The sequence below is a fragment of the Pelobates fuscus genome, chromosome 3 (genome assembly GCF_036172605.1).
Source record: "Pelobates fuscus isolate aPelFus1 chromosome 3, aPelFus1.pri, whole genome shotgun sequence".
Classification (NCBI taxonomy): Eukaryota; Metazoa; Chordata; class Amphibia; order Anura; family Pelobatidae; genus Pelobates; species Pelobates fuscus.
Window position 1 is genome coordinate 160,894,828 of NC_086319.1, and position 27,273 is coordinate 160,922,100.

General features: G+C 44.5%; 1 protein-coding gene across 5 annotated transcripts in view; it reads left to right on the forward strand.

The window, feature by feature from the left end:
* Nucleotides 1-27,273, forward strand: part of BRAF (B-Raf proto-oncogene, serine/threonine kinase) — a 231,973-nt gene that overhangs the window by 88,183 nt on the left and 116,517 nt on the right. For all 5 annotated transcript variants that reach the window (XM_063447589.1, XM_063447592.1, XM_063447591.1 and 2 more), the window contains 5 exons: nucleotides 2,102-2,241; nucleotides 2,335-2,452; nucleotides 6,657-6,741; nucleotides 25,294-25,470; nucleotides 25,720-25,766. In XM_063447589.1, the coding sequence (XP_063303659.1) occupies nucleotides 2,102-2,241; nucleotides 2,335-2,452; nucleotides 6,657-6,741; nucleotides 25,294-25,470; nucleotides 25,720-25,766 (567 nt within the window). The remainder of the gene's footprint in view (nucleotides 1-2,101; nucleotides 2,242-2,334; nucleotides 2,453-6,656; nucleotides 6,742-25,293; nucleotides 25,471-25,719; nucleotides 25,767-27,273) is intronic.

Consider the following 27,273-nt stretch of genomic DNA (forward strand, 5'->3'; position numbering starts at 1 on the left):
AATCTTCTAACGTCTTTGAACCTGTGCAGAATTAATAAAGACCGATAGACTTCTATCTTCTGTTGAGAAATGTGTCAGAAGCCTAAACTTTAATTGGAAACGGGTTTTTAGTTTAAACTGTTTTAAACTGTTAAAATAACATACATTCTATGATTATGCACAGTTTATGTAGACCTTTTTATTTAACTTTGTGATATGTATAAAACATTTCCAGATGTCCTGCTTTAATCTGAATTTGTTCAAATCTCATTAGAAGGCCTGTTTGCCTTTTTAAATTATTTTTATTTATTTTTTTTATGTAGAAAAACAAACTAATTACATTACTAAATTTATATAAAATAAGTCTTCAGTAAATCTTTTGTTAAACTTTAAAATAAAAAAATTATTAGAGATATGAAAGTTGTTGCTGAAGTAATACACATGAAACTAAATGTTAGATCAAGTAACATTACATCTGTGTATTCAATACATCTTCAGATGGCATGTGAGCTGAGCCAATATGTAAGCCTCAAAAATCATCTAGTATTCTAAACTTCTAAACACTTGATTGCACTAGAACACATTAATAGAACAATAGTTATTTATTTGTGCAAATACATATGCATGCAAAATATTTTAAGTGTTACAAAAAAGCATTTTTTTTCTCTTGATAACCTTTCCAGTTTTTGTTCTTAGAATTTAGTGATCTAACCCATTGTCTTTTCTACTACTAAACACGATAGCTAGATCCTAGTACACCTTTGCTTCTGCTGAGCCTAGTACACCTTTGCTTCTGCTGAGCTTAGTCTTGCTTTGCTTCTGCTGAGCTTAGTCTTGCTTTGCTTCTGCTGAGCTTAGTCTTGCTTTGCTTCTGCTGAGCTTAGTCTTGCTTTGCTTCTGCTGAGCTTAGTCTTGCTTTGCTTCTGCTGAGCTTAGTCTTGCTTTGCTTCTGCTGAGCTTAGTCTTGCTTTGCTTCTGCTGAGCTTAGTCTTGCTTTGCTTCTGCTGAGCTTAGTCTTGCTTTGCTTCTGCTGAGCTTAGTCTTGCTTTGCTTCTGCTGAGCTTAGTCTTGATTTGCTTCTGCTGAGCTTAGTCTTGCTTTGCTTCTGTTGAGCTTAGTCTTGATTTGCTTCTGCTGAGCTTAGTCTTGCTCTGCTTCTGCTGAGCTTAGTCTTGCTCTGCTTCTGCTGAGCTTAGTCTTGCTCTGCTTCTGCTGAGCTTAGTCTTGCTCTGCTTCTGCCGAGCTTAGTCTTGCTCTGCGTCTGCCGAGCTTAGTCTTGCTCTGCGTCTGCCGAGCTTAGTCTTGCTCTGCGTCTGCCGAGCTTAGTCTTGCTCTGCGTCTGCCGAGCTTAGTCTTGCTCTGCGTCTGCCGAGCTTAGTCTTGCTCTGCGTCTGCCGAGCTTAGTCTTGCTCTGCGTCTGCCGAGCTTAGTCTTGCTCTGCGTCTGCCGAGCTTAGTCTTGCTCTGCGTCTGCCGAGCTTAGTCTTGCTCTGCGTCTGCCGAGCTTAGTCTTGCTCTGCGTCTGCCGAGCTTAGTCTTGCTCTGCGTCTGCCGAGCTTAGTCTTGCTCTGCGTCTGCCGAGCTTAGTCTTGCTCTGCGTCTGCCGAGCTTAGTCTTGCTCTGCGTCTGCCGAGCTTAGTCTTGCTCTGCGTCTGCCGAGCTTAGTCTTGCTCTGCGTCTGCTGAGCGCTTAGAGCTTAAAGGGACACTCTAAGCTACATATACAGCAGCTCACAATAGTGGTTATATTGCCTGGAGTATAACTGTGCCATGCCCTGGTTTAACAGCACCTGGAGACTTCCCCTTCCACGGCTGTATTAATAATGCAGAATTAATACTTGCACATTGTCCATGTCAATTGCATCCAACAAGGAAAGCTGTGATTGGCGAAGAGTGCTGGGGGAATACTAGCAGTCTATCCCATAATAGTCAGTAGTGTTAACTTCTCAAAATATATTCTGTGCTTTTTATTTAGTTATTTTTTTGGGTACTGCTTCAATATATGTAGATAGATATGGAGGTCAAATTACATTTAGTATTTACCTTTGTCTTCATGTGTTTTTTTGTTGTTTTTTTTGGTTTGTGTTAGCACTTCAGTTACTTTTCTCTTTCACTTTTTTCCAGTTGCAACTCCTGGCCTCTCTGCAACACCCCCAGCCTCTCTTCCTGGATCCCTTACAAATGTCAAATCACTACAGAAATCCCCCGGGCAACAGAGAGAGCGTAAATCCTCCTCTTCCTCCACTGAAGACCGGAATCGTATGGTGAGTGGAGCATGAAATCTTGCACATTTGTTTGTACTTTGTCCTCTAAGAACGTTACACAAACCCTAAATCCCTCCTATTGATATTTTGCAGAAGACACTCGGACGTCGAGATTCCAGTGACGATTGGGAAATTGCAGATGGGCAAATCACAGTTGGGCAAAGAATAGGATCAGGATCATTTGGGACTGTGTATAAGGGAAAGTGGCATGGTACAGCATGATTTTTATACCCCCCTCCCTGGTTGTCAATGACTCCCCTTAATAATCAATTGTTTTAAGAAATTTAGCGATTGCCAGTGAAAACTGCTTTCCTGTTGAAGTTATGGATGCAGTATGGAATGGTGTAGTGCCTATCGGTGAATGTTATAGTGACATGATCATGTGATTTATTTTTTGTAGTAAACAATCAAGCAAACACCTTTAACCCCTTAAGGACTGAGGAAGTTGTACAAGTTCAGATAAAAACAAAACGTAAACACAAGCTTGAATTTGTGCTATATATATCTGTTAACCCCTTCAGGACGGAGTCAATAGTACACGTTCTGATCAAAACAAAAACTGGAATGTTTGTTCAACCGTAATTCACATCTTTCATATTAAGTGCACCCAAACTTATTATATATTGTTTTGTTCAGGAGAAACAGGGCTTTAATTTCTCATGAACTATTCATATATTAAACCTAAATTATTATGAATAAAATAAAAAAAACAGAGAAATTAAGATTTAATAGAGAAATTCCAAAGCGTGAGGTGTTTGGAGAGGAGAGCGAAGGCCCAACTACAAAATCACACTCGGCTGAGGGTGTGCCCACAATGGGTGTACTAGACTCCCCAGGTAAGTAGAAAAAATAATAAATCTTTATTAGAAAAAATAATAATAAAAACACAGTGAATGTCAAGAGACTATATAAAATATACGGGGTACAGGAGTGGGAACTGGTCTCTGAGGCTGTGCATACGGGAGGCAACAGGGTAAATGTAGTTTGGGATAAGCTGTGAGAAAGTGATGTCAGGCACTAGGACCAGACATCCACCTCAAACGCTAGCTCCACAGATTAACTTGTAGTGATAGTGTCTGCAGATAACAAAAATAGCCCTATAGACCCAAACTGTCTGCATAAATGTTATTCTGGGAGGGATACCCAATAGCCAGGATGTCCTTCCCTAGAGTATGTAGCAAGCACTAAACCTATTACATGAGTAGTTGTCCCATAGTAAAGGAATTGCTGGTTACAATAGTAGGTAAATTGGGATCAAAAAATTAAGATTTATTTTTAAAAAAATTGTAGTTCCGCCTGAAATTTTAGCTGTAAATGTCATACTGTTGGCTTTTACTGCAATAAAATGCACATGTGTATTCAGCAAAGTCTCACGAGTACAACAGTACCCCCCCCCCCCCCCCCCCATTAACAGATTTTACAGGGTTTTAAAAAGTTACAGGGTCAAATATAGCAAATTCCATTTTTCATTTTTTTCACATTAAAATTTGCCAGATTAGTAATGTTGCCTTTGAGACCGCGTGGTAGCCCAGGAATGAGAATTACCCCCATGATGGCATACCATTTGCAAAAGTACACAACCCAAGGTATTGCAAATGGGGTAAGTCCAGTCTTTTTTAGTGGCCACTTTGTCACAAACACTGGCCACAGTTAGTGTTAATATTGGAAAAAAAAAATTTGAATGCCAATTTTGGCCACTGTTTGTGACAAAGTGGCTACTAAAAAAGACTGAACATATCCCATATATATATATATATATATATATATATATATATATATATATATATATATATATATATATATAATTTCGTTCTACATGTATTTTGAACGAAATTGCACATGTGTATATATATTTTTATTTTATTTAACATATTTACATATTTATTTTTTCTTATATATAAATATATATAATGAATATATATTATATATATATATATATATATATACATTTAATCAATATCAATATAATCAACATCAGACAGTGTATATTTGTGTGTGTGTGTATATAATTTATATATTTAGATCATATATAATATATATATGATCAAGTATATATATGATATGATATACCGTATATACTCGAGTATAAGACGAGTTTTTCAGCACATTTTTTGTGCTGAAAAACACTCACTCGTCTTATACTCGAGTCAGTTGTCTGTATTATGGCAATTTTCATTGCAATAATACAGACAAGGACCGGGGGCTGTCAGGAAGCTGTAACTTACCTTCACCGCAGCTCCTGTCAGTTCCCTTCTCTCTCCTCCGTCCGTGCAGCTCCCAGGTCAGCTTCCTCTGCAACTCTCGCGAGAGCCGCGGGGTCAGAGCGTTGCCACGGATTACCGTGGCAACGCTCCGCGCGGCCGCGAGAGTTGCAGAGGAAGCTGACCTGGGAGCTGCACGGACGGAGGAGAGAGAAGGGAGCTGACAGGAGCTGCGGTGAAGGTAAGTTACAGCTTCCTGACAGCCCATCCACTGGACCACCAGGGAGTGAGAGCCCCCCTCCCTGGCCAGCTAACAAGCAGGGAGGGGGGACGAAAAAAAAAATAAAAAAAAATAACATAAAAAAAATATATATTACAATAATAATTAAATAATAATAATTCATAAAATGCCCACCCCCACCAATGCTCTGCACACACACACTGCACTCACACACTGCATTCATACACACACTGGCCAGCTAACAAGCAGGGAGGGGGGACGTAAAAAAAAATAATAACATTAAAAAAATATATATTACAATAATAATTAAATAATAATAATTCATAAAATGCCCACCCCCACCAATGCTCTGCACACACACACTGCATTCATACACACACTGCACTGCATTCATTATATACACACACTGCATTCATACACACACTGCATACACACTGCATTCATACATACACACACTGCACTCATACACACACTGCACTGCACTCATACACACACTGCACTCATATACACACACTGCACTCATATACACACACTGCACTCATACACACACACTGCACTCATACACACACACACTGCACTCCATGCATTCATACATACACACTGCATTCATTATATACGCACTGCATTCATTATATACACACTGCATACACACTGCACTCATACACACACTGCACTGCATTCATTATACACACACTGCACTCATATACACACTGCACTCATATACACACACTGCACTGCATTCATACACGCACTGCACTCATTACAGGCACTCCCCCTGCTGGCAAAGCCTTGGACGTCTATGCCGTCCATGTGATCATGAGGTCCTCGCAAGGACTTCGCGATCACATGGCCCAGGGGGGCCGAAGACGACGGAGGGGGACTCCCTGGGCTCCCAGGTGAGTCTCCATACCGCGATCGCCGGCGACCGGGTAAGTACATAAGATCGCAGGGCGTTCTATGCCACCCTGCGGCTTTTAGAGACATCTAAATAAGGACGGCATAGAACGCCCTGCGGTCTTAAGGGGTTAATGGGCTTCATAACAAAGGGGGTGAATACATACGCACATGCCAATTTTCTGTTTTCTATTTATAAAAAATAGTTTTATGTATATATTTTTCTCATTTCACTTCACCAACTTAGACTATTGTGTTCTGATCCATCCCATGAAATTCAGATTAATAAAACATTGAACTTAAGGCTGTAATGTAACAAAATAGGTAAAAAGTCAAGGGGGTGAATACTTTTGCAAGGCGCTGACATACATACTTATACATACACACTTGCGTGTGTTTGGTGGAGGGATCGAGCGAGACATCCCTATATCAGGCCAATAAGTGTTATTTGGGAGGTTGAATACCAAACCGAGAAGCAAAGCGTGTATGATAGAAATATAGTGGATAGAAATATAGATCAATAGTTATAATATATATCATACTCTTTGCTTCTCAGTTTGGTATTCAACGTGTGTGTGTGTATATCGCTCTATCTATATCTATATCTATATATATCTATCTATATCTCTATCAGGCTAATAAGAATGTTATTTGGGAGGTTGACTACCAAACCAAGAAGCTATGCTCTTTGTAGTCTCTGGTGTTATGTTCTAGAGCCCTTTTTCTGATCTTATGAAGAACCCTTTAGAGGCTTTCATATAGACTGGGCAATTTAATCAATGACTTGTATAAATATCTATAATTCTTTAGTTTGAAAAAAAAAAAAAAAGTGCCGTTGTGGATATGGTCCCAGCCAAACCTGTGACAAATAAATAAAACCCCTTTTGAGGAAGTGCTACACCATTTTTTTTTTTTTTTTATTAAATCAGTTTTTTTTTTTTTTGGCGTTTGCGCACTTTGTTACTTTGATTATGAATGTTCTTTGCAACTAGAGTATGTAGATTCGGCTGTTTTTGTCTGTCTGATATAAGATGCAAGTTCTGTTTGACTAACCAAAACTCTTGTATGTATTTTTTCAGGGGATGTGGCTGTCAAAATGTTGAATGTAACGGCCCCAACGCCACAGCAACTACAAGCCTTTAAGAATGAAGTTGGTGTGCTGAGGTAAAGTTTTTGTTAGCTCTTTCACTTTCACTTTTTTACCATAATATAAATATATTTATAGAGATCATTGATTTTTTGTTAAAGTGAAACTATGGTTAGGATTAAACCTCCATATGTCTTCTTAGACCTACAGCCTCTCTACCAGCTCTCTGTGTCTCATTCCATTCCCGTCCAGCCTTACATGTCTCATTAGCCCCCCACTCCTCCATGTTTCTCAATCCATCCCCCCAGTCCTCCATGTGTCTCAATCCATTCCCCCCCCCCTCATTACCCCCAAGACCTCCATGTGCCTTATCTCCCTCAGTCCCTTCATAGGTCCCTATACCTCCCAGCCCTTCACGTGTCCCTATAGGCCCCTCCCAGCCCTTCACGTGTCCCTATAGGCCCCTCCCAGCCCTTCACATGTCCCTATAGGCCCCTCCCAGCCCTTCACGTGTCCCTATAGGCCCCTCCCAGCCCTTCACGTGTCCCTATAGGCCCCTCCCAGCCCTTCACGTGTCCCTATAGGCCCCTCCCAGCCCTTCACGTGTCCCTATAGGCCCCTCCCAGCCCTTCACGTGTCCCTATAGGCCCCTCCCAGCCCTTCACGTGTCCCTATAGGCCCCTCCCAGCCCTTCACGTGTCCCTATAGGCCCCTCCCAGCCCTTCACGTGTCCCTATAGGCCCCTCCCAGCCCTTCACGTGTCCCTATAGGCCCCTCCCAGCCCTTCACGTGTCCCGTTAGTCCTTCGCTTCCCCCCCGTGCATCCCATTGGTCCCCCCAGCTCTCCCTGTACCATGATGTAGCGTGGCCGAGCAGGCAGACCGTGGTGGAGGAGCTTCTGCTAACTACCCAATCTGACAGGAAGTAGTCATGTGCTCTTTGTGAGCACTTCCTGTCAGACCGGGTAGGGGAACAGGAGCTCCTCTACCTGCGGTGTGCCTGCCCGGCCACGCTACATTCTGTGACCAGCAAGAGGGGAGTGCATTCCCTCTTGCCGGTCAACCTGTAATTGCGCCGTGTGGGAAACTTCCTGGTATCTCGAAGGGCAAGTCCGGCCCTGTTCCTCAGCCATATGTAAAATGTTTTTAGTTTAAGTATTTTTTTTTTAATTGGGTGATCTTTTGTTCAGTCCAAATTATGAACATATTACCAGAGGGGAAAAAAAAAAAAATATATATATATATATATATATATATATATAAAATCACATTTAAATGTTCCATTCAAATCCATATTTTTTTACAATGCTCCTGCACTCAAAGAAACTTCAAAGAAACACAAAAACTGTACCAACTAAAACACACTGTAGTGGTTATGACGTCAGGAGTATTCTGGTGCCATTTCTCAATAAGGTTTTTAAACAGATTTAAGTTGGTTTGACAACTTACCTGGGTCGTGCATGCATGTTACTGAAGAGCCCTGGAAGCAAATATCAGCTCATATGTCAGTTCACCAGTTTTGCTGTTAATTTCACTAACACAGTGTGCTCTTTAGTACTTGCCAGAAGCCGTTTTCATCATACAGACATTTGTAGGTTATCAGGTTTGTACTGCATTCTAAAGAAAACAATGCAGACTGTACTTCCCTGCTGTTACTTCAGATGAAAAACAGCAGGTGCTGCTCTTAACAAACTTTCTCACATTTACCTCTGAGTGGATCCTGCTTCTGTTACATGAATCATTTTAAATTGCCTTCAGTATCCTTTTTTTTTTTTAAGGTGTGTCTGTGTTTGTTTCCTATTGGATAGTTACTGCATGGGCGATTATCTTTCAGCTGGCAACAAGTTATTTACCCCAACTGATGCAATGAGTAGCTTCTCATTTCTTTAACATATTTTCCACGACCACGGGATGTCTTTCGACATGGTTGTCTGTTTGAGAAGGGTCAAATCATTGGCATGCATCAAGCAGAGAATACATCTAAGGAGATTGCAGAAACCACTAAAATTAGGTGGAACTTCAATTTGTTAGGGAGCATAAGGATTGGACTCTGGAGCAATGGAAGAAGGTCATGTGGTCGGAGTCCAGAATCCAGAGTGATGGGCGCATCAGGGTAAGAAGAAAGGCAGATGAAATGAAATGATGCACCAATCATGCCTAGTGCCTACTGTACAAGCGTGTGGTGGCAGTGCTATGATCTGGGGTTGCTGCAGTTGGTCAGATCTTGGTTCAGCAACATTATGTGCCCAAAGAATGTGGTCAGGTGACTACCTGAATATACTGAATGACCAGGGTATTCCATCAATAGATTTTTTTCCCCTGGTGGCATGGGCAAATTCCAAGATGACAATGCCAGGATTCATCGGGCTCAAATTGTGAAAGAGTGGTTCAGGGAGCATGAGACATAATTTTCACACATGGATTGGCCACTACAGAGTCCAGACTTTAACCCCATTGAGAATATTTGGGGTGTGCTGGAGAAGGCTTTGCGCAATGGTCCAACTCACCCATCATCAATATAAGATCTTGGTGAAAAATTAATGCAACACTGGACAGAAATAAATCTTGTGACATTGCAGAAGCTTATCGAAACAATGCCACACTGAATGTGTGCCGTAATCAAAGCTAAAGGCGGTCCAACAAAATATTAAAGTGTGTGACTTTTTTTTGAGTGGCGACTTTTCTTTGGCCAAGCAGTGTGTGTGTGTGTGTGTGTGTGTGTACGTACACTGCTCATAAAATAAAAGGAACACTTAAACAACACAATGTAACTCCAAGTCAGTCACACTGTGAAATCAAACTGTCCACTTAGGAAGCAACACTGAGTGACAATCAATTTCACATGCTGTTGTGCATTTGGGATAGACAACAGGTGGAAATTATAGGCAGTTGGTAAGACACCCCCAATAAAGGAGTGGTTCTGCAGGTGGTGACCACAGACCACTTCTCAGTTCCTATGCTTCCTGGCTGATGTTTTGGTCAGCTTTGAATACTGGCGGTGCTTTCACTCCAGTGGTAGCATGAGACTGAGTCTACAACCCACACAAGTGGCTCAGGAGACATGGAGGAGGCCGTAGGAGGGCACCAACCCAGCAGCAGGACTGCTACCTTTGCCTTTGTGCAAGGAGGAACAGGAGGAGCACTGCCAGAGCCCTGCAAAATGACCTCCAGCAGGCCACAAATGTGCATGTGTCTGCTCAAACGGTCATAAACAGACTCCATGAGGGTGGTATGAGGGCCCAATGTCCACAGGGGGGGGGGGGGGGGGGTTGTGCTTACAGCCCAACACCTTGCAGGACGTTTGGCATTTGCCAGAGAACATCAAGATTGGCAAATTCGCCACTGGTGACCTGTGCCCTTCACAGATTATTATTATATTTATAGAGCGCCGTCATATTCCACAGCGCTTTACAATGGGTGGAAGAACAGACATGTAGTTGTAACCAGACAAGTTGGACACACAGGAACAGATGGGTTTAGGGCCCTGCTCAATGAGCTTACATGCTAGAGGGAGTGGGGTAAAATGACACAAAAAGGTAAGGATAGTATTAGACTAGTGACGGTTGCAGAAGAGGAATCAGTTGGGAGCTATTAACAGTTTCATTGATACGCTTTTATGAAGAAGTGGGTTTTTAACGATTTTTTGAAGGAGTGGAGACTGGGTGAGCATCTAACGGAGGAGGGAAGAGATTTCCACAGTAACGGTGCAGCCCTCGAGAAATCTTGAAGGCGAGCATCAGAGGTGGGAGTACGGACAGAAGATAGACGTAAGTCTTCAGAAGATCGTAAGGGCCTAGACGGGACATACTTGTGTATAAGGGAGGATAGATAGGTGGGAGCAGCATTATGTAGAGATTTGAAAGCAAGAACCAGAATTATAAATTGAGCTCTATATTTTATAGGAAGCCAATGTAGGGACTGACAGAAGGGTGCGGCATGGGAGGTGCGGGCGGACAGGAAGATGAGCCTCGCCGCCGCATTCATTATGGACTGTAACGGCGCAAGTTGGGAGCACGTAAGGCCACTGAGAAGCGGATTACAGTAGTCAAGGCGAGAAAGGACCGTGGAATGGACCAACACCTTAGTCGCATCTGGTGTTAAGTAGGGGCGAATGCGCGCAATGTTTTTGAGATGGAAATGACAGGATTTGGCGATAGATTGAACATGAGGCTTGAAGGAGAGGTCGGAGTCAAAGAGAACACCTAGTCAGCGAGCCTGCGTGGTGGAGCTGATGGTAGCACCATTGACTTGGAGGGAGACAGACACAGGAGTAACAACACTTGAGGAAGGATAGACCAGAATTTCAGTTTTGGTCAAGTTTAGTTTAAGGAAGTGGGCAGCCATCCAGTTAGAAACAGCAGAGAGGCAGTCAGAGACACTAGTCAAGAGAGACGGGGAGAGATCAGGAGAGGGCAGGTAGATTTGCGTGTCATCCGCATAGAAATGATAATGGAAGCCAAAGGAGTTAATGAGTTTACCAAGGGAGGCAGTATAGATGGAGAACAGTAGGGGACCAAGGACTGAACCTTGGGGGACACCAACAGAGAGGAGTTGGGGAGAAGAAGAGCCAGAGAAAGAAACACTGAAAGAGCGCTGGGAGAGGTAGGAGGAGCACCAGGAGAGAGCAATATCTTGTAGACCGATATTGCGGAGGATGAGAAGAAGCTGTGGATGATCAACAGTGTCAAAAGCCGCAGACAGGTCAAGGAGAATTAGGATAGAGTAGTGACCACGAGATTTTGCAGCGAGTAGATCATTGGATACTTTGATCAGTGCCGTTTCAACAGAGTGCTTAGCGTGGAAACCAGACTGAAGCGGGTCTAGCAGAGAGTTGGACTTGAGGAAGTCTGTCAATCTCGCATACACAATTCTTTCAAGGATCTTGGATGCAAAAGGCAATAGCGAGATAGGACGATAGTAGGATGGGGAGTTAGGGTCAAGATTGGGCTTCTTTAGAATTGGGGTTACAGTTGCATGTTTGAAGGGCAATGGAAATATACCAGAGGAGAGAGAGAGATTGCGAATTTTAGTGAGAGGTGGAGAAAGAGAAGAAGACAGAGTACAGATGAGATGCGAGGGAATTGGATCTAGGGAGCAGGTGGTGGGGCGGGAGGACTGGAGCAGAGCAAAAACCTCTTCCGATGTAGTGGGTGCGAATGAACATAGAACAGCAGAGGAAGTGAAGTTAAGGGAAGTATTGTAAGAGGAAGAAGAAAGATGAAAGATATCTTCTCTGATTGTAGAGATCTTGTCAGTGAAGTGAGTTGCAAAGTCTGAGGCGGTCAAGTTAGTAGGTGGAGGAGGAAGAGCAGGGCGAAGAAGAGGGTTAAATGTGTGAAATAGTCGTTTGGGTTCGCGGGAGAGTGTGGTTATGAGGGTATTGAAGTAATTAACTTTTGCAGAGGAAAGAGCCAAGCTGTATGAGCTCAGCATGAATTTATAGTGGAGAAAGTCAGATGCACAGTGAGACTTTCTCCAACAGCGTTCAGCAGTTCTGGAGCATTTTTGGAGGTATCAAGTGAGCTTGGTGTGCCAGGGTTGTTGTTGGGGGGGCCTGCAGCGTTTAAATGTACAAGGTGCCATGATGTCTAGTTGAGAGGAGAGGGTGGAAATGTAGAAAGAGGTTGCAGAACTAGGACAGGTGAGGTTTGAGATAGGTAAAAGGAGAGTTTGGAGATTAGTGGAGAAATGCTCTAGGTCAAGACATTGGAGGTTTCTGTGAGGGTGATCTTCAGTCGGTGGTGTCAATTGGGTCTTAGGTATGCCAATGTCAAAAGTCAGCAGATGGTGGTCAGATAGAGGAAAAGGAATATTGGTGAGATTAGAGGCAGTACAGAGGTTGGTGAAGGCAAGATCTAGAGTGTTTCCTGCTGTATGCGTTGCTAAATTGGACCATTGCGTAAGGCCAAAGGATGAGGTTACAGAGAGCAGACGAGAGGCATCAGTGCAATTGGGGTTATTGATTGGGATATTGAAATCCCCAAGTATAAGGGAAGGAGTGCTAGATGAGAGGAAGTGGGGAAGCCAGGAAGAAAAGTGCTCAATGAATAGTCCGGGGGTGCGGTAGATGATAGCAATTCTTAAAGGAGTGAGTTTAAAAGGATAGAAAAGGATAGGGCAGGGGGAGTTATGATTAGTTGAAAGGTACATTGAGGGAAGAGAAGGATGCCTACGCTGCCTCCTTTACAGTTGAGTCTGGGAGTGTGATAGAATTGTAGCCCACCAAAACATAAAGAGGCAGGTGTATCGCTATCAGAGGGGGACAGCCAGGTCTCTGTAAGTGCAAGCAGTGTGAGTGAGTTTGAGATGAAAAAGTAATGTATGGTTGTTGATTTTTAAATTACTGCAGATGGAGCGGGCATTCCAGAGTGCACAATGAATTTTGGTAAGTGAGGGTAAAGGGCAGGGTATTATGATGAGGTTTGTGGGATTTCTGGTTGATCAAAGCAGGTTCACACGGAGCACGTGTGACAGACGTGACAGTCTGGAGACGCCGTGGAAAACTTTCTGCTGCCTGCAACATCCTCCAGCGTGACCGGTTTGGCAGTGGGTCAGTAATGGTGTGGGGTGGCATTTCTTTGGGGGACCGCACAGCCCTCCATCTGCTCGCCAGAGTTAGCCTGACTGCCATTAGGTACCGAGATGAGATCCTCAGACCCCTTGTGAGAAAATATGCTGGTGCGGTTGGACATGGGTTCCTCCTAATGCAAGACAATGCTAGACCTCAAGTGGCTGGAGCAGTTCCTGCAAGACGAAGGCATTGATGCTATGGGCTGGCCCGCCCGTTCCCCAGACCTGAATCCAATTGAGCACATCTGGGAAATCATGTCTCGCTCCATCCACCAAGTTGGCAGATGCTTTAGTCCAGGTCTGGGAGGAGATCCCTCGGGAGACCATCCGCCACCTCGTGAGGAGCATGCACAGGCGTTGTAGGGAGGTCATACAGGCACGTGGAGGCCACACACACTGCTGAGCTTCATTTTGACTTGTTTTAAGGACATTACATCAAAGTTGGATTAGCCTGTAGTGTGTTTTTCCACTTTGTGTGACTCCAAATCCAGACCTCCATGGGTTGAAAATTTTGATTTCAATTTTTTTATTTTTGTGTGATTTTTGTCAGCAGCACATTCAACTATGTAAAGAACAAGGTATTTCAGAAGAATATTTAATTCATTCAAACCTAGGATGTGTTATTTTTGTGTTCCCTTTATTTTTTTTTTGAGGTGTGTGTGTGTGTATATATATATGTGTGTTGGAAGGCCATTTGGCCTGAATTTGTGGGAGGAGTAATGAACCTATATAAACCCTACTTACTTTTGTCTTGCAAGCCGTTTGTCTCCTTAGTTACCTGCACTTCTGGTCGAGGTTGCCGCCAAATCCTGCCTTGAGTACCCAGTCCCTCGTTTACAGCTCTCGTCACTGACCTCCGGGCTTCTAAACGATCTTCATTACTCGTTTTCAGGCTTCCGGTCACAAGACCGGCACCTACACGTAAGCACAAACGTGGGAAATGGCGTTCGGCTATTTCCCGCGTTCTGGCCTTAAAACGCGGGGATAACCTCCCTATTATTATTACTTACCCATTGCGTTCCTTACGCTGTTCGTTTACTTCTGCAATCGTGCGTCTAACAGCCGAACGCAGAAGTTCATACTCACCTTTTTTTTCCATTTGTATAAATATTAATATACCGATCGCTTATACTTACCCGAACACGCTTACGAACGGCTTTAATGCACCCGTTTTCATTTACTCGTACAGTCTGCAGTTAATTCCTATGTTAAGAAAGGGGGCGTGGCCAGCCGTGCAACTAAGCAGACGTGTTTGCAGGGAGCTCCTGCTAATCTCCCTGGAAGCAACCCAAAAAGCCACGAAAACCAGCAAAACTAACCCTACAGTTGGAACCCTAGTGACCCTGAACCCCCCAAGAGAGAGATGGGGCGCAAACACCGTAAACTACTGACATCGGAGGCTTCCACGCTACCCGACATCAGGCGGTCCTTCGACTGGCCGCAGAGGCCAGCACAACCTAAAATGGCGCCGGACAGGCCTCGAGGCTCCAGCGAGTCGGAGTTGTCCCCTGACGAAGAGGGAACTGCGACAACACAAGCCCCCAACAGAGTATATCAAAGGGAGGACTCTGACTCGGACATGTCACCCTCTACCAAAGGGAACATTTAAAAGGCTCCTGCTTGAGCTCCGGGGGGTGTGGAAGAAGGACCTGGACGGAGTGCAAGAAGAAATGGGCGGCATCGTGTCACGCTTAGGGGCGGTGGAGGCCCGAGAGGTGGAAAGGGATACCAACCTCACAGAGACCCGAGCTACCGTCGCAGACCTCTCCCAGCAGCTCCAACGACTCACCCGCACCGTCACCGCCATAGAAGAAAGGCACCGAAAGAAAAATATATACGTATCAGGGGGGTGCCGGAGACAGTGGGACCTGAGTCGGTGTTGGAGTTCGCCAACAAAGTGGCCACCGTGATGAAGGTGAGGGGAGAAGGCGGACAACTACCGATAGCCTCTGCATTCCGTATTCGAAAGGCTGCTACAGCCCCAGTGGACGCCCCCAGGGACATTATTGCAGTCACTGGGAGCGCGGCGGTGAAAGCAGCAGTGCTGACTGCCTCACGGAACACCCCTCTCATCGCTGTGGAAAACTGCCAAGTGCGAATCTTCGACGACCTGCCATTCGCAGTACTGCTGGAAAGACGCAGATTCATGCCGGTCACCAGGATCCTCGGAGACCATGGAGTCAAATACAGATGGGGCGCCTTGGGTACCTTGGTGGTACCGCATGGAGACACAGTGATGTCGCTGTCCACAGGGGAAGACCCAACTGATTTTTGGGGGGGGACTCTCCAACTGCCACGGCTGCCGCCAGCAGCACACCAGACCCACAAACCCGCACACACTCCGCCAGGGGGAAGAGAAACCCCTTGCGCAATGGTGGCGGAGCGGAGACCTGCTCACCAGTACCCTCCATAAACCAGGTAACCCAGAGGGGGGGCCCACAACCAAGACAATTGGGAGACCTAAACAGAGGGTCAAACGGGACTTAAGTCCAGTTATTCAACACGAGACCGACTCCAAAATAGTTTTTATATTCTATATTTTACTTTTGGCCCTTTCGGGCTCTCCGGACTTTCACCATCCCACTGATATCCATGTGGCCACACGGACTACCTATGAACTGCCACTGCGGTCCAACAAGGGTGTATCCCACCTCCAAAATGTATATATTTTACCTCCATAGGAGTAACTGACATGTTTCCTCCAACATGCCTACTTTAACCCCACAAATGTTACTAACATGTCCCCCCCCAATGTGTTCATATCAACCCCACTCGAGTTGCTAACATGTACAATAGAAAGTGTCCTTTCAACTCCGCATGAGTTGCTCACCTGTGCTGTCAGATTGCCACATTTAACATTACAAGAGTATCTGACATGCTTCACTACTGTACCCACTCTTGCCCTACCACAGCTACGAACAGGGGATGCCAATGAGCTTAATTTAACTCAATGCGGGTAGCTCACGTGGTCCACCAATGAGCATAAATCAACTTTGTAAGAGTCACTACCAATTGCCTCTAACATACTTACCTTGACACCATACGAGTCGCTAATGTGCTCTACCAATATGCTGTACCTTTAACCCCACATGAACTACTAACGGGACGTACCGGGTAGTTACACTTAAACTCCCACGAGCGGCCAGTATGTTTTGCCCCCACATGGGTGGCCAGTGTGTCATACCACATAGACCCTCGTAGGTCCGCTTCAGCTACGGTTATGTCGGGCCAAATAGAGACCCATGGGCCCCCACGTGCTATTGGACGCTGTACTATCAAGCCCGCTTGAGCAACTGGCACGGCATACCAATCGTGCTAATCCCAAACCCTTACGAGCCGCTGGCATGAAACACCGCACGATATACACTAAACCCGAGGGAACTGATGAGATGATGTACCAACCCGTTAACTGTGAGTTCTCATAGATTGCCAGGCGACTATAGCATGTTGTATATCCCAAGCTCAGATGAGCAGCTAGCATATCATGCAGTCACTGGAGCTTAAGGCTCTTCCCCTTATCTCATCGGTGATGCTAGCGCGATTAAATAAGTAACTTATGTATATAATTGACCTACGCTATGTTACATTTTTATCTTTCTGTATTGATTCATTGTATGTTACCACTAAAACCAGTGGAGATTTCCTCCACAACAAAAATAAAGAATAAAAAAAAAAAAAATCCTATGTTAAATCCCTCTCTTGTTTGTTTAGCCAAACGCGGGAGGGATAAGCCGGTATTCCCTATATGTTAGTCATGTATAGTTTCATACTGGGGTATATGCATATTTCCTTTTTATATTTGTGTACTCAATTTTTTTACCCCTGCATATATCAAAGGCCGTGTGGCACCATTTCCCGACCCACCGTTACATTTAACCCCTTAAGGACACATGACGTGTGACATGTCATGATTCCCTTTTATTCCAGAAGTTTGGTCCTTAAGGGGTTAATTATGAACTAATTCCCAGTACACAAGGGTAACCCTCTTAAAGGAACAGTTGGCCTTTTAACCCCTTTTTTTATATCACTGGGTCACCCCTCCCCCCCCCCACTCTCTTATTGTGAACCAACGTTTAGGTCCCTCAGCTTACGTTACAGTATCTCTGGTACACACCTACCCATACGTTCTACATTTTACACTTGGCACGCCTCAGGCCCACTAGCATCTCCTTTTCCCTTAGATCCTGGATCGAGCCCGTTTCCTGCAGAAGTTAATTTATAGCCATATGGACGTCTACCCGTGCTTTGTCCGAACAAACAGGACTTATACCCAAGGTTAGTATTTACATACGTACATATACATCACTGCGAGAGACAAGCCCCAGTAATTTAGAGAACTGGCTCCTAGGCTTAGGTTCTGGCCTTAGCTGTCTAATACCCGGTCCCATGAGGTCTACATCCCCACCACACGGAGGTTCGGCTTACGACCAAATCATAGCTGGCCACCTTGCTCGACCTTCTTTTGGGCTATAGCCAGGGCTTCCCAAGTCACGGCCACACGTTTTGACTCTCTTTACGGTCACCAAGAGGCCTACACCCCGCCACCACATGCATGTGGCCACAAAATCCCCTAGGGCCAAATCATAGGTAGAGCCTCTCTCCGCCACTTGGCACTAACAGGGCCTCACCTGTCACTTGGTCTAGGTAAACGTTTCGCCTCTGCACTCGCTAGCAGACCAGTTTCCGGAGGTTTCCCCTTCACCTCCTCTTCACCCTACTCATTCAAATCATTATTCTCTTTCAGATGTCACAAAAGCCAATCGCCAATCTACCATCGGGCAACATAGCCAGCGCGCCAATCAGGCCTGGGTCTCCGGGAAAATCCCTCACCCCTTTTACCCACAGGTCCCTGAGATACTGGACCATTCCAAAAATCTCAGCGGAGCTCAAAGGCCGAACTATATAGGCTCATGACCACTCAGGCCAACGTTCCCAGGCCAGGCTGTAGTTCACAAATCCTGCCAGCTCACACTTCGTATTCCACAAGAGACACCCTGACTGCTATACTCTCCAACCTCCATACGATCAATCACAGACTAGCGACACTGGAATCCGCTATTGCCACACCAGGTGCCTTGTTGGGCTTGGCAAACCCACTTCATACATTTCCCCGGCTCACCCTGTCCCTGACCTCATCAGAAAGGGCATTTCTAAGAGTAATGACGTTAACTCCATGGCCCTACTGCTGACCTCCAAAACTACGCTCACTAGCACGACAGCCACTTCCACGGCTCACCACCCCCCCTACCCCACACACTAGTCGGGGTGCCGGTCGGTGTGACACGCCGGACAGTCCCATTACATTTCTGGGCAAGGCTCGGGTGTGCAGTGACTTTAACATAGGGGTATGTAATCTCACGACATGCGGGGCACTGCACATCTGCTCCATATGCTTCAGAACCCACACACAGTCCATTTGCCCAACCCTTCTGTCACCTAAGAAACGCCTGACCGAAGTTTACATTGACATCCTGGAATACTATCTCCAGTCACATCCAGCTAGGCACCTGGTAGATTATCTGGTGACGGGTTTTTCACAGGGGTTTCACAAGGGCCTTGTCGCCATCCCCACAGGTACACTTGAATGCCCTAACTTTTTATCCACTTCCACTGACCCACTCACGGTGGACCACCTTCTGTCTACAGAAATCACAGCCGACTTTATGATCGGTCCTTTTCTGTCTTCACCTTTCTCATCTTGGCGTACCAATCCCATCGGTATAGCCATTCACAAATACTCCAACAAAACGTTTATTGATCTCTCCGCACCTCACTCTTCCTCCACTCCTAGTATCCACTCCCTCATTCCCGCCACGGAGTTCTCACTGCAATACGCTAAAATTGATGATGCCATGAAGGCCATCTTATTAGCAGGTAGTGGGGCTTGGTTGAGCAAAACGGATATAACAAACGCCTTCATACTACTACCTATTCACACCTCACTATGGCACTTACACGGTGTTAAATGGAGAAACAGGTATTTTTTTGTCCACCCAACTCACTTTTGGCTCTAGGAGCAGCCCCGGGTTATTCGATATCTTTGCAGAAACCCTCTGCTGGGTGCTCCTAAATATACTCAGGTGCCCCTCTGTCATTCAGTACCTAGACGATTTTCTATTGTTAGAACCAGGCTCACAATCCCCTCACTGCATACACTCCACCACAGCTTTTTTTCACGACACTCTGGGTCCCCTTGTCACCTAGCAAAACACTCGGTCCCTCCACCAAGCTAGTTTTCTTGGGCATAGTACTCCACACCACTACCTTCCAAGCCAGTTTACCACCAGACAAGCTGTCCCACATTAAGAACGAGATTGTCCTGTTTCTGCGGAGTGTAGCGTGCACTAGGAGGGGCCTCCAGTCCTTATTGGGGTCCCTCAACTTTGCTGTGCGCATCATGCCGCGGGGTAGATCTTTTGTCTCCAGGCTTCTCAACTTGCTCCACGGTGTGCCCAACTCACGCCCAATCGTGTTGGGCGATCCGGCTAGGGCGGATTTACACATGTGGAGTAGTTTTCTGGCCGATTGGAATGGGATCTCTTTGCTCATTCCCCCACTTTCAGAGCACTCACCTTCGATTCACACAGACGCAGCAGCAAACACAGGGTTCGCAGCCATCTACGGCAACCACTTGCCGGCCTTTAGAGAAACATCTACTTTATTCGAGATCTACCCCATCGTAGCGGCCGCCCACACGTGGGGTCACTTTTGGACCGGCAAGACAGTTGGATGTTTCTCCGACAACTCCGCAGCCTGCGACATCATTAACAAAGCAGCTGACGCTCTGTCACGCTCCCAACTTGATACCTTCTTCCAGGCACGGCCCACCACTTTCCATCTAGGATACCACCTTTCCACGACCTAATCTGGGACTCAGCGCACAATTGCACCTCGCACAGGTAAGCACGCTTCACGCAGGGTCACTACTTTCCCTTCACGTACGCCAGGGCTTACTGTATTGCACCATGACACATACAGGAGCTAGCTTAAATTCAAGAACCTCACTGTTATAATCATGGTAAATGTTTTGCCTTTTTCTCTAAACTCACAGCCCAAGCTTCTTACTTAAAACCTTCTGTGCTGTCACTCAGCTGTTACGTCTCCAAAGGCACTACAACAGCGTCTTCAAACACTTACACCCAAGTCTACATCACAAACAATGGGGGTCACAGGAAGCATCAGCTCAGGTACTTACATAACTTAATCAGAGTGAAGCACCTTACAAGCTTTCGTTACTAATGCTGTATTAACTTGCAATAAAGTGTGGTTTCTTTGAATCCTCTTTTGCCCTCTTTTTACAGGCCTACTCGTACGTTGGTTTCGGCACACCTCAACCAACTTTGCTTCCCATTCTACATTTCATTACATTCAACTATGTAAAGAACAAAGTATTTCAGAAGAATATTTAATTCATTCAGATCTAGGATGTTATTTTTGTGTTCCCTTTATTTTTTTGACGTGTGTGTGTGTGTCTCCGTCCGTCCGTCCAAGGACCTGGTAGATGAAAAAAGGGGTAGTTTATTCCAATAGGTATAGCATTAAAAAATAGCCGACGTTGTGACCCGTTCGGGTCTTTCTCTTAAATTGAACTATACACATGAAAGGGTGAGTGTCAAGAAACACTGTTTGTGTGTACATATATGTGTGTGTTGGGAGGAGTAATGAACCTATATAAACCCTACCCCCCTACTTACCATTGTCTTGCAAGCTGTTTGTCCCCACCCATCTATATTAACACTCACCTTTGTGGGGCCTCTTTTTACAGGCCTACTCGTACGTTTGTTTTGGCACACCTCAACCAGCTTTGCTTCCCCTTATACATTCCATTATGTATTAGATAAATTCCGAGCACAAATATATATGTGTGTGTGTGTATATATAATATGTATATATATATATATATATATATATGTGTGTGTGTGTGTGTATATGTATAAAGACAGGTCTGCACACTTTATTGTTACTACTGCAAGGTATTCTGGGTGGGCATATGCAAATTAGTTCAGCATATAATCCCATTTTTGTCCCACATTAAGCATTGATTCCTTGAAGCTTGTTTCCTGTATACAACAGCTTTGAAACACAAGGTGCAAAGGAAAAGTTGCAAAGTCAGATAACCACTCGTGGACAGCTGTATCGTTGTTAAAGGACCACTATAGGCACCCAGACCACTTCAGCTCAATGAACTAGTCTGGGTGCCAGGCCCCTCTAGTTTTAACCCCGCAGCTGAAAACATAGCAGTTTCAGAGAATCAGTGAGAAGTCTCTGACATCCATAAGAAAGCATTGAGTAATGCTCTCCTATGGGTGATTTAATAATAATATATTTGAAGCACTTTTAAGAGGGTATAAAAACCGTACAACTTTCTGGGGGGCGGAGCCTAGCATCCAGGCAGAGTGGTTGTGCTGAACCTCAGCTCCAGCTTCACTCTGCACTCTTCGGGGGTAATCCCCCAACAAATCAGCGCAATCGCACACTGGAGAAGAGCTACCATGAAGGGGACACCCGATACCAAAATCAAGCCTGTAACCCCCTGGGAACCCAACAATCTGCACTGAGGCCTACCGGAGATCGGGCAGTGGGGAGACAGCCGCTCCCCATGCTGACTGACCTGGACATGGACCCCTCGAGATTGTCACCTCCTACCCACCCCCCCGGACCGATGGGGGTCATCTCGGTCCACATCAAGCGACTGGAGTGGCAGTAATGAGCCAACTATACAACTCAACGAACCGCAACGCCAGGGCAGCCGAGCACATGGCGCACCCAAAATGGCGGCGACACGCACACCAAGCGAGCCAAAATGCCTACCCGAGACAGGATCACAGCAGCATCCAGCGGCGAATAGATGCTGCTTTTGCCAGATTCTGGCACAGGCTAGGAAAAAGGCTGCAAGCAACTCAAGCGAACCTGCACTCCCTGCCAGATAAGTGCAAGCTAGACTGTGCCCACGGGGAGCGGAGAAAGATACCACCACAAGGGCAGCCAGACCACAAAACTGGGGTTGGAGGGAAGAGGCGCCCCACTCCGGGCACAGCGACTATCCCCAAGCTAACCAAGCAAGCACTCAGCCCTCCCAGGCTGAGGGCCGCGAGAAGACTGCCTCCACAGCATCGACCACCCTGCAGGAGGAATGCCCGCCGCAGGCGGCGACGGAAAACCGGCTCCATCTGCACCCGATATGGGAATGCCTCGAACTCACAGAGCCCTCGAGTCAGTGGTCAGACGATGCCACCCTCTATAAGGGCCTGGGGCTGGAGGGGGTCCTCGCCCCTCAATTGCCACTCCGACACCATTTGCCTTCCAATCCCTGATGACAACCTGCCGCGAACCGGCATGGGCTGAACAGGACTGATTTGCGGACACGCAGCGATTTCTAACTCTCTCCTCTCACCTTTTTTTATTTCTCTATATCCTACTTGCAAACGATGAAACGTTATGTTTATAATTATTGCCTTTAACGCAGCCTACGTTATAATTGCACTGTTTTATCATGGTATGTCGCACCACATAGACGTGCTGTTTACTTTAAGTTTACCTTGTGAGACAAATCTTAGCCATATGACATCTTATAGCTTGGGCAGCATTTTTGTTCTGGCAGAGCTAATCTAATACCACAATACATTCCTGCACACAATTAAAATGTACCTGAACGGTACCCATAAAAGCAAATGAGGGAGTGCCTGGGCTAGCATGCTTCTTACCATTTAAACTGAGCTTAAGCAAGCCCGTCCAAGCGTTACCCATCACACCTGACTCATATATGTTATATAATTGTATACTAGTCATGAGGTACCATAACGTGCGTAACCATACTAACCTGTACACTACTATTAAGTGCTATTTTAAATGTCATGTGATGTATCGCTTTGTCACTGCTTACCACCGCAACTTTTATATAGTACATGGCATGCCTGACGTTTAACTTTGCTCCCACTGACCCACTAGGAGCACAATAACGCTATTCCTCAGTTCATATAGCATAAAATCTCATAGCACACCCTGTTATCTAGACTGAATGATGTATTCAGCGCAGAACTACCTGACTTTCGTTACGTATTACTACACTGTTGGACTTGAATATGTTTTTGCTACACGACATAACAAAACAACAAAAAAATGAGGCATCACTATTCAGGAAATGTAATTTCTGCAAGTTAACGATGTACTAACCCTATACTGTAAAATGTTCTTGCTTTTCCCTCTCTTTATTTTGTATCCCATCTCATATGTCTCAATAAAAGAAAGATTGACAAAAAAAACACCTTACAACTTTCTAATAGAAGTTATTTGAGTTATATTTGCAGATTTAGATTTGTACATCTGAACAGTTGAAATTGAGTTGATTTAGACTAAAAGTGCACATGTGATCCAGTAAAATAGTGTTCTTTAAAGGGTGTGGCGTACTGTTGCAAGCCATGAATCACCAATCTCCAGTCTGGCAAGACCTCTGGACCGGTCACGCCCCAAACAACTTATGCTCATTGTTAATATAAATATATATATATATATATATATATATATATATATATATATATATATATATAAACCTCCAACAAATTCCTTAACGCTGTACTATTGTTTGGACTAACAGACATGTATTTGCAACAAGACAAGTTCAAGACCCAGAAAAAAGAGGGTTTTAAGGACCCTGCTCAAACAAGTTTACATTCTAGAGGTAGTCTGATAAAGTGGCACAATAGGTAAGGGCAGGATGTGTTTATTGTACGAAAAAAAGTAATTACTAGAATAGTTTACAGTGATGGGTTAGTTTATTGCAGGAGAGGAAACTGGGTGGGTTACCAATTTGCTGAGAGTTCAAAACCATTAACTGTTTAATTGATATGCTTTTCTGACTAAGTTGGTTTTGAATGAACTTAGACATGGTGAGCGTCTAACAGAGAAGAGAAGTGATTTCTATAGGAACAGTGCAGCCCTAGAAAAGTCTTGGAGAATGCAGGCATTAGAGGTGCGAGTAGGGACCGAGAATGGATGCAGAGCTTAAAGGCATACTTGTTTATTAGTGAAAATGGGTAGGAGCAGCATTCTGTAGAGATTTGTAACCAAGCACCAGAATTAAAAATTGAGACATAAATTTTACGGGAAGCCAGTGTAAGGAATGACCAGGGGGAGCGTGGGAAGTGCAGACACTGGAAGATACATTAGATTGACCATGAAATTATGTGTCTACAGTTTTGCTAGAAAATATATTGATAAGGAGAAAAATCTGATTTTTTTTTTTTTTATCATCCAGCTGTCAGTCAATGTCTTAGCGTGCTGAGGCATTGACTGACCAGGAAGAGCAGCAAAGACTTCCTACAAGAGGTCCCTCTACTCTCCATCCATAGCAACTGCACCACATACTCTGTGGTTGCTATGGAAATTCACTAGTGAGCGCTTCTAGTGCTAGCTAGGGAGTAAAGGAACGTTGGCAACGAAACCAGCGTGCCAAAGTCACTGAGAAGATTTGCCCTGCTTGGGGATGCGTCTCAAAGCAGGGCAAATCAAAGAAAAGATCATTTGGAGCAGAGGACTGCCTGGAGGTGGGTATTGCACGTGAAGAAATCAATATATTTTCGTCAAAATATAAAGATTTTATTATATCAATATATTTTACATTGAATACACCTTGTATCTTTTGTATATGGTGTATTCAATGTGTATGGGAGCGATCTCTGGTAAGCTAATTTTTTCCTTTTTATAATTTTGTTGCATTGATCATGTTTTCTTGAGTGCCAATAACAGCTTGGCCTGTTGATCGCTAGATGTACATAAGCTGCTTTCTTGCACTGGGTATTTCAAGGAGAGTATAACTTAATATTTCCTCCTATCCCTTCACTGAGAGTTAATGTTCTGAATAGGACCTGTTTCTCTGGCATATGGGGAAATTTAGTTGCTGGTTCCATATACTTAAAGTTTGTGAAGCTGTGCTGAAGTCTAGTCTGGATGTAGTAGGTTATGCTACTGTAATTCAACAATTACCGCTTCTTAATTACCTTGACAAGCAATAGTGAAGGTGTATATTTCTATTTATCTTTAAATCCCTTTCTTTTGTTACAGGAAAACACGACATGTAAACATCTTGCTTTTTATGGGCTATTCCACCAAGCCTCAGTTGGCAATAGTCACACAATGGTGTGAAGGTTCCAGCCTATATCACCACCTACACATCATAGAGACCAAATTTGAGATGATTAAACTTATTGACATTGCACGTCAGACAGCACAGGGCATGGAGTAAGTTTTTTTTGTTTGTTTGTTTGGAGTAATTTTTTTTTTTGTTGTTTTTATCAACTAATTTCCCCCAACCCCTTTTTATTTTTTTCCCCACATTTATCTTGTCAAGAAAACTCTCTCTCTCTCTCTCTCTCTCTCTCTCTCTCTCTCTCTCTATATATATATATATATATATATATATATATATATATATATATATATATATATATATATATATAGATATAATTTTTATTTTGTTTTGTTTTACAGCTATTTGCACGCCAAATCGATCATACACAGAGATCTGAAGAGCAATAGTATCCTTTAACCTTTAAAGCAATTGTGTAAAATGTTCCCCTAACTGTAGCAAACCTAGCCACTACTGGAACACTGGACTTTATTTGCCATAAAGGTTGTCTGTATTTTATGCTGTGTAATATATGTCTTCTGCTGTGTATTATGTGTCCCTTGTAATTCGTATGCTAGCAGCCGTAAGCCGCTAGCATTCAGTCACTTCGTTTCACGAACAGCGACTATCCGGGCTGTTCGTGAAACGAATATGGGCCCCCCTGATAGACCACACATTAACCCCTTAAGGACACATGACATGTGTGACATGTCATGATTCCCTTTTATTCCAGAAGTTTGGTCCTTAAGGGGTTAAGAGACATGTGGCGCTCGTTAACCGATTGCAACAATGTTGCAATCGGTGATTAAGTGTATTCCTAGGTGGCCGTCGTTCGGCTACCGACCACGCGGCGGTCGGCCGTCTTGGATTCTTTGTTTCCCCATCGGTGTTTTGTTGTCTAGCGCGTGGAACTAAAAACGGCTGCTCGACGACACGAACACCGCTGCACTTCCAGGCCGTTCGGGAGCTACGGTATTCCCCTATTATGTTTCCCCATTGGTATTCGGTACTTTGAAACGAATTGAAATAATAAAGGTATTTCGTGCGGCGTTCAGTTGTTTCAGCTGGGATCTGAGCGGCATTTGCATGAAAGATGCACTCAGACCCCAGCTATCTACCGAACGTCCGTTCGTCTGAATAGCATGAATATTGGGAAAGTTGTGAATTTAAATGTAAAATGCCGGTTCTGCTGCACGGAGGGATAATCCAATTAACGGTATATTTCAGTAGGAGTGTCCCTCTCGTGCAGCAGTGCCTGATGAGAGAAAAGCTCCAAATGTTAAGTCCCCCATGTAGTCCCTTACTGTGTTACCCCTGCCAGGTCAGTAAGGAAACCCCTTGCATGGGGACTTGCATAAATACTGGAAGTTCTGAATAAAGCTGCTAGTTGACTCCCAGACGGTGTTTCGTCCGGTTATTGGGAGGATTGGGGATATTGCCTTACTTTTCAGCGCTGACTGTGAGTTTACCTATAATACCAGCGGAGATCGTGTATTCTAATACTGCACTCCGCTACACTAACATGTATATAGTGCTTTGCAGTAATAGAATGGGCATATTTGCAAGTAATTAATGTAGAGAATATTAACGGAGATGAGGTAAACAAGCAGATGACAGGACGAGAATGGGTTTATTTATATGAGTGTAGAAGAAATATAGTAAGGGGTGGCATTATTGAGGGCTTAGCAGGTTAGTGTTTGAATTGCATCATGATGGGTACAGGAAGCCACTGTTATGAGTGGCAGAGGGGTGAGGTGTTAAAGTAGCAGTGAGTCAGGAAGATTAGCATGGCGTTGGCCTCCATTACAAACTGAAGAGGGACAATCCGGGTATTTGGAACACCAATGAGACGTGAGTTGCAATAGTGAAGTAGGGAAATAAGTGTATTTAACAGTGCCTTAATTGTATACCGAGTT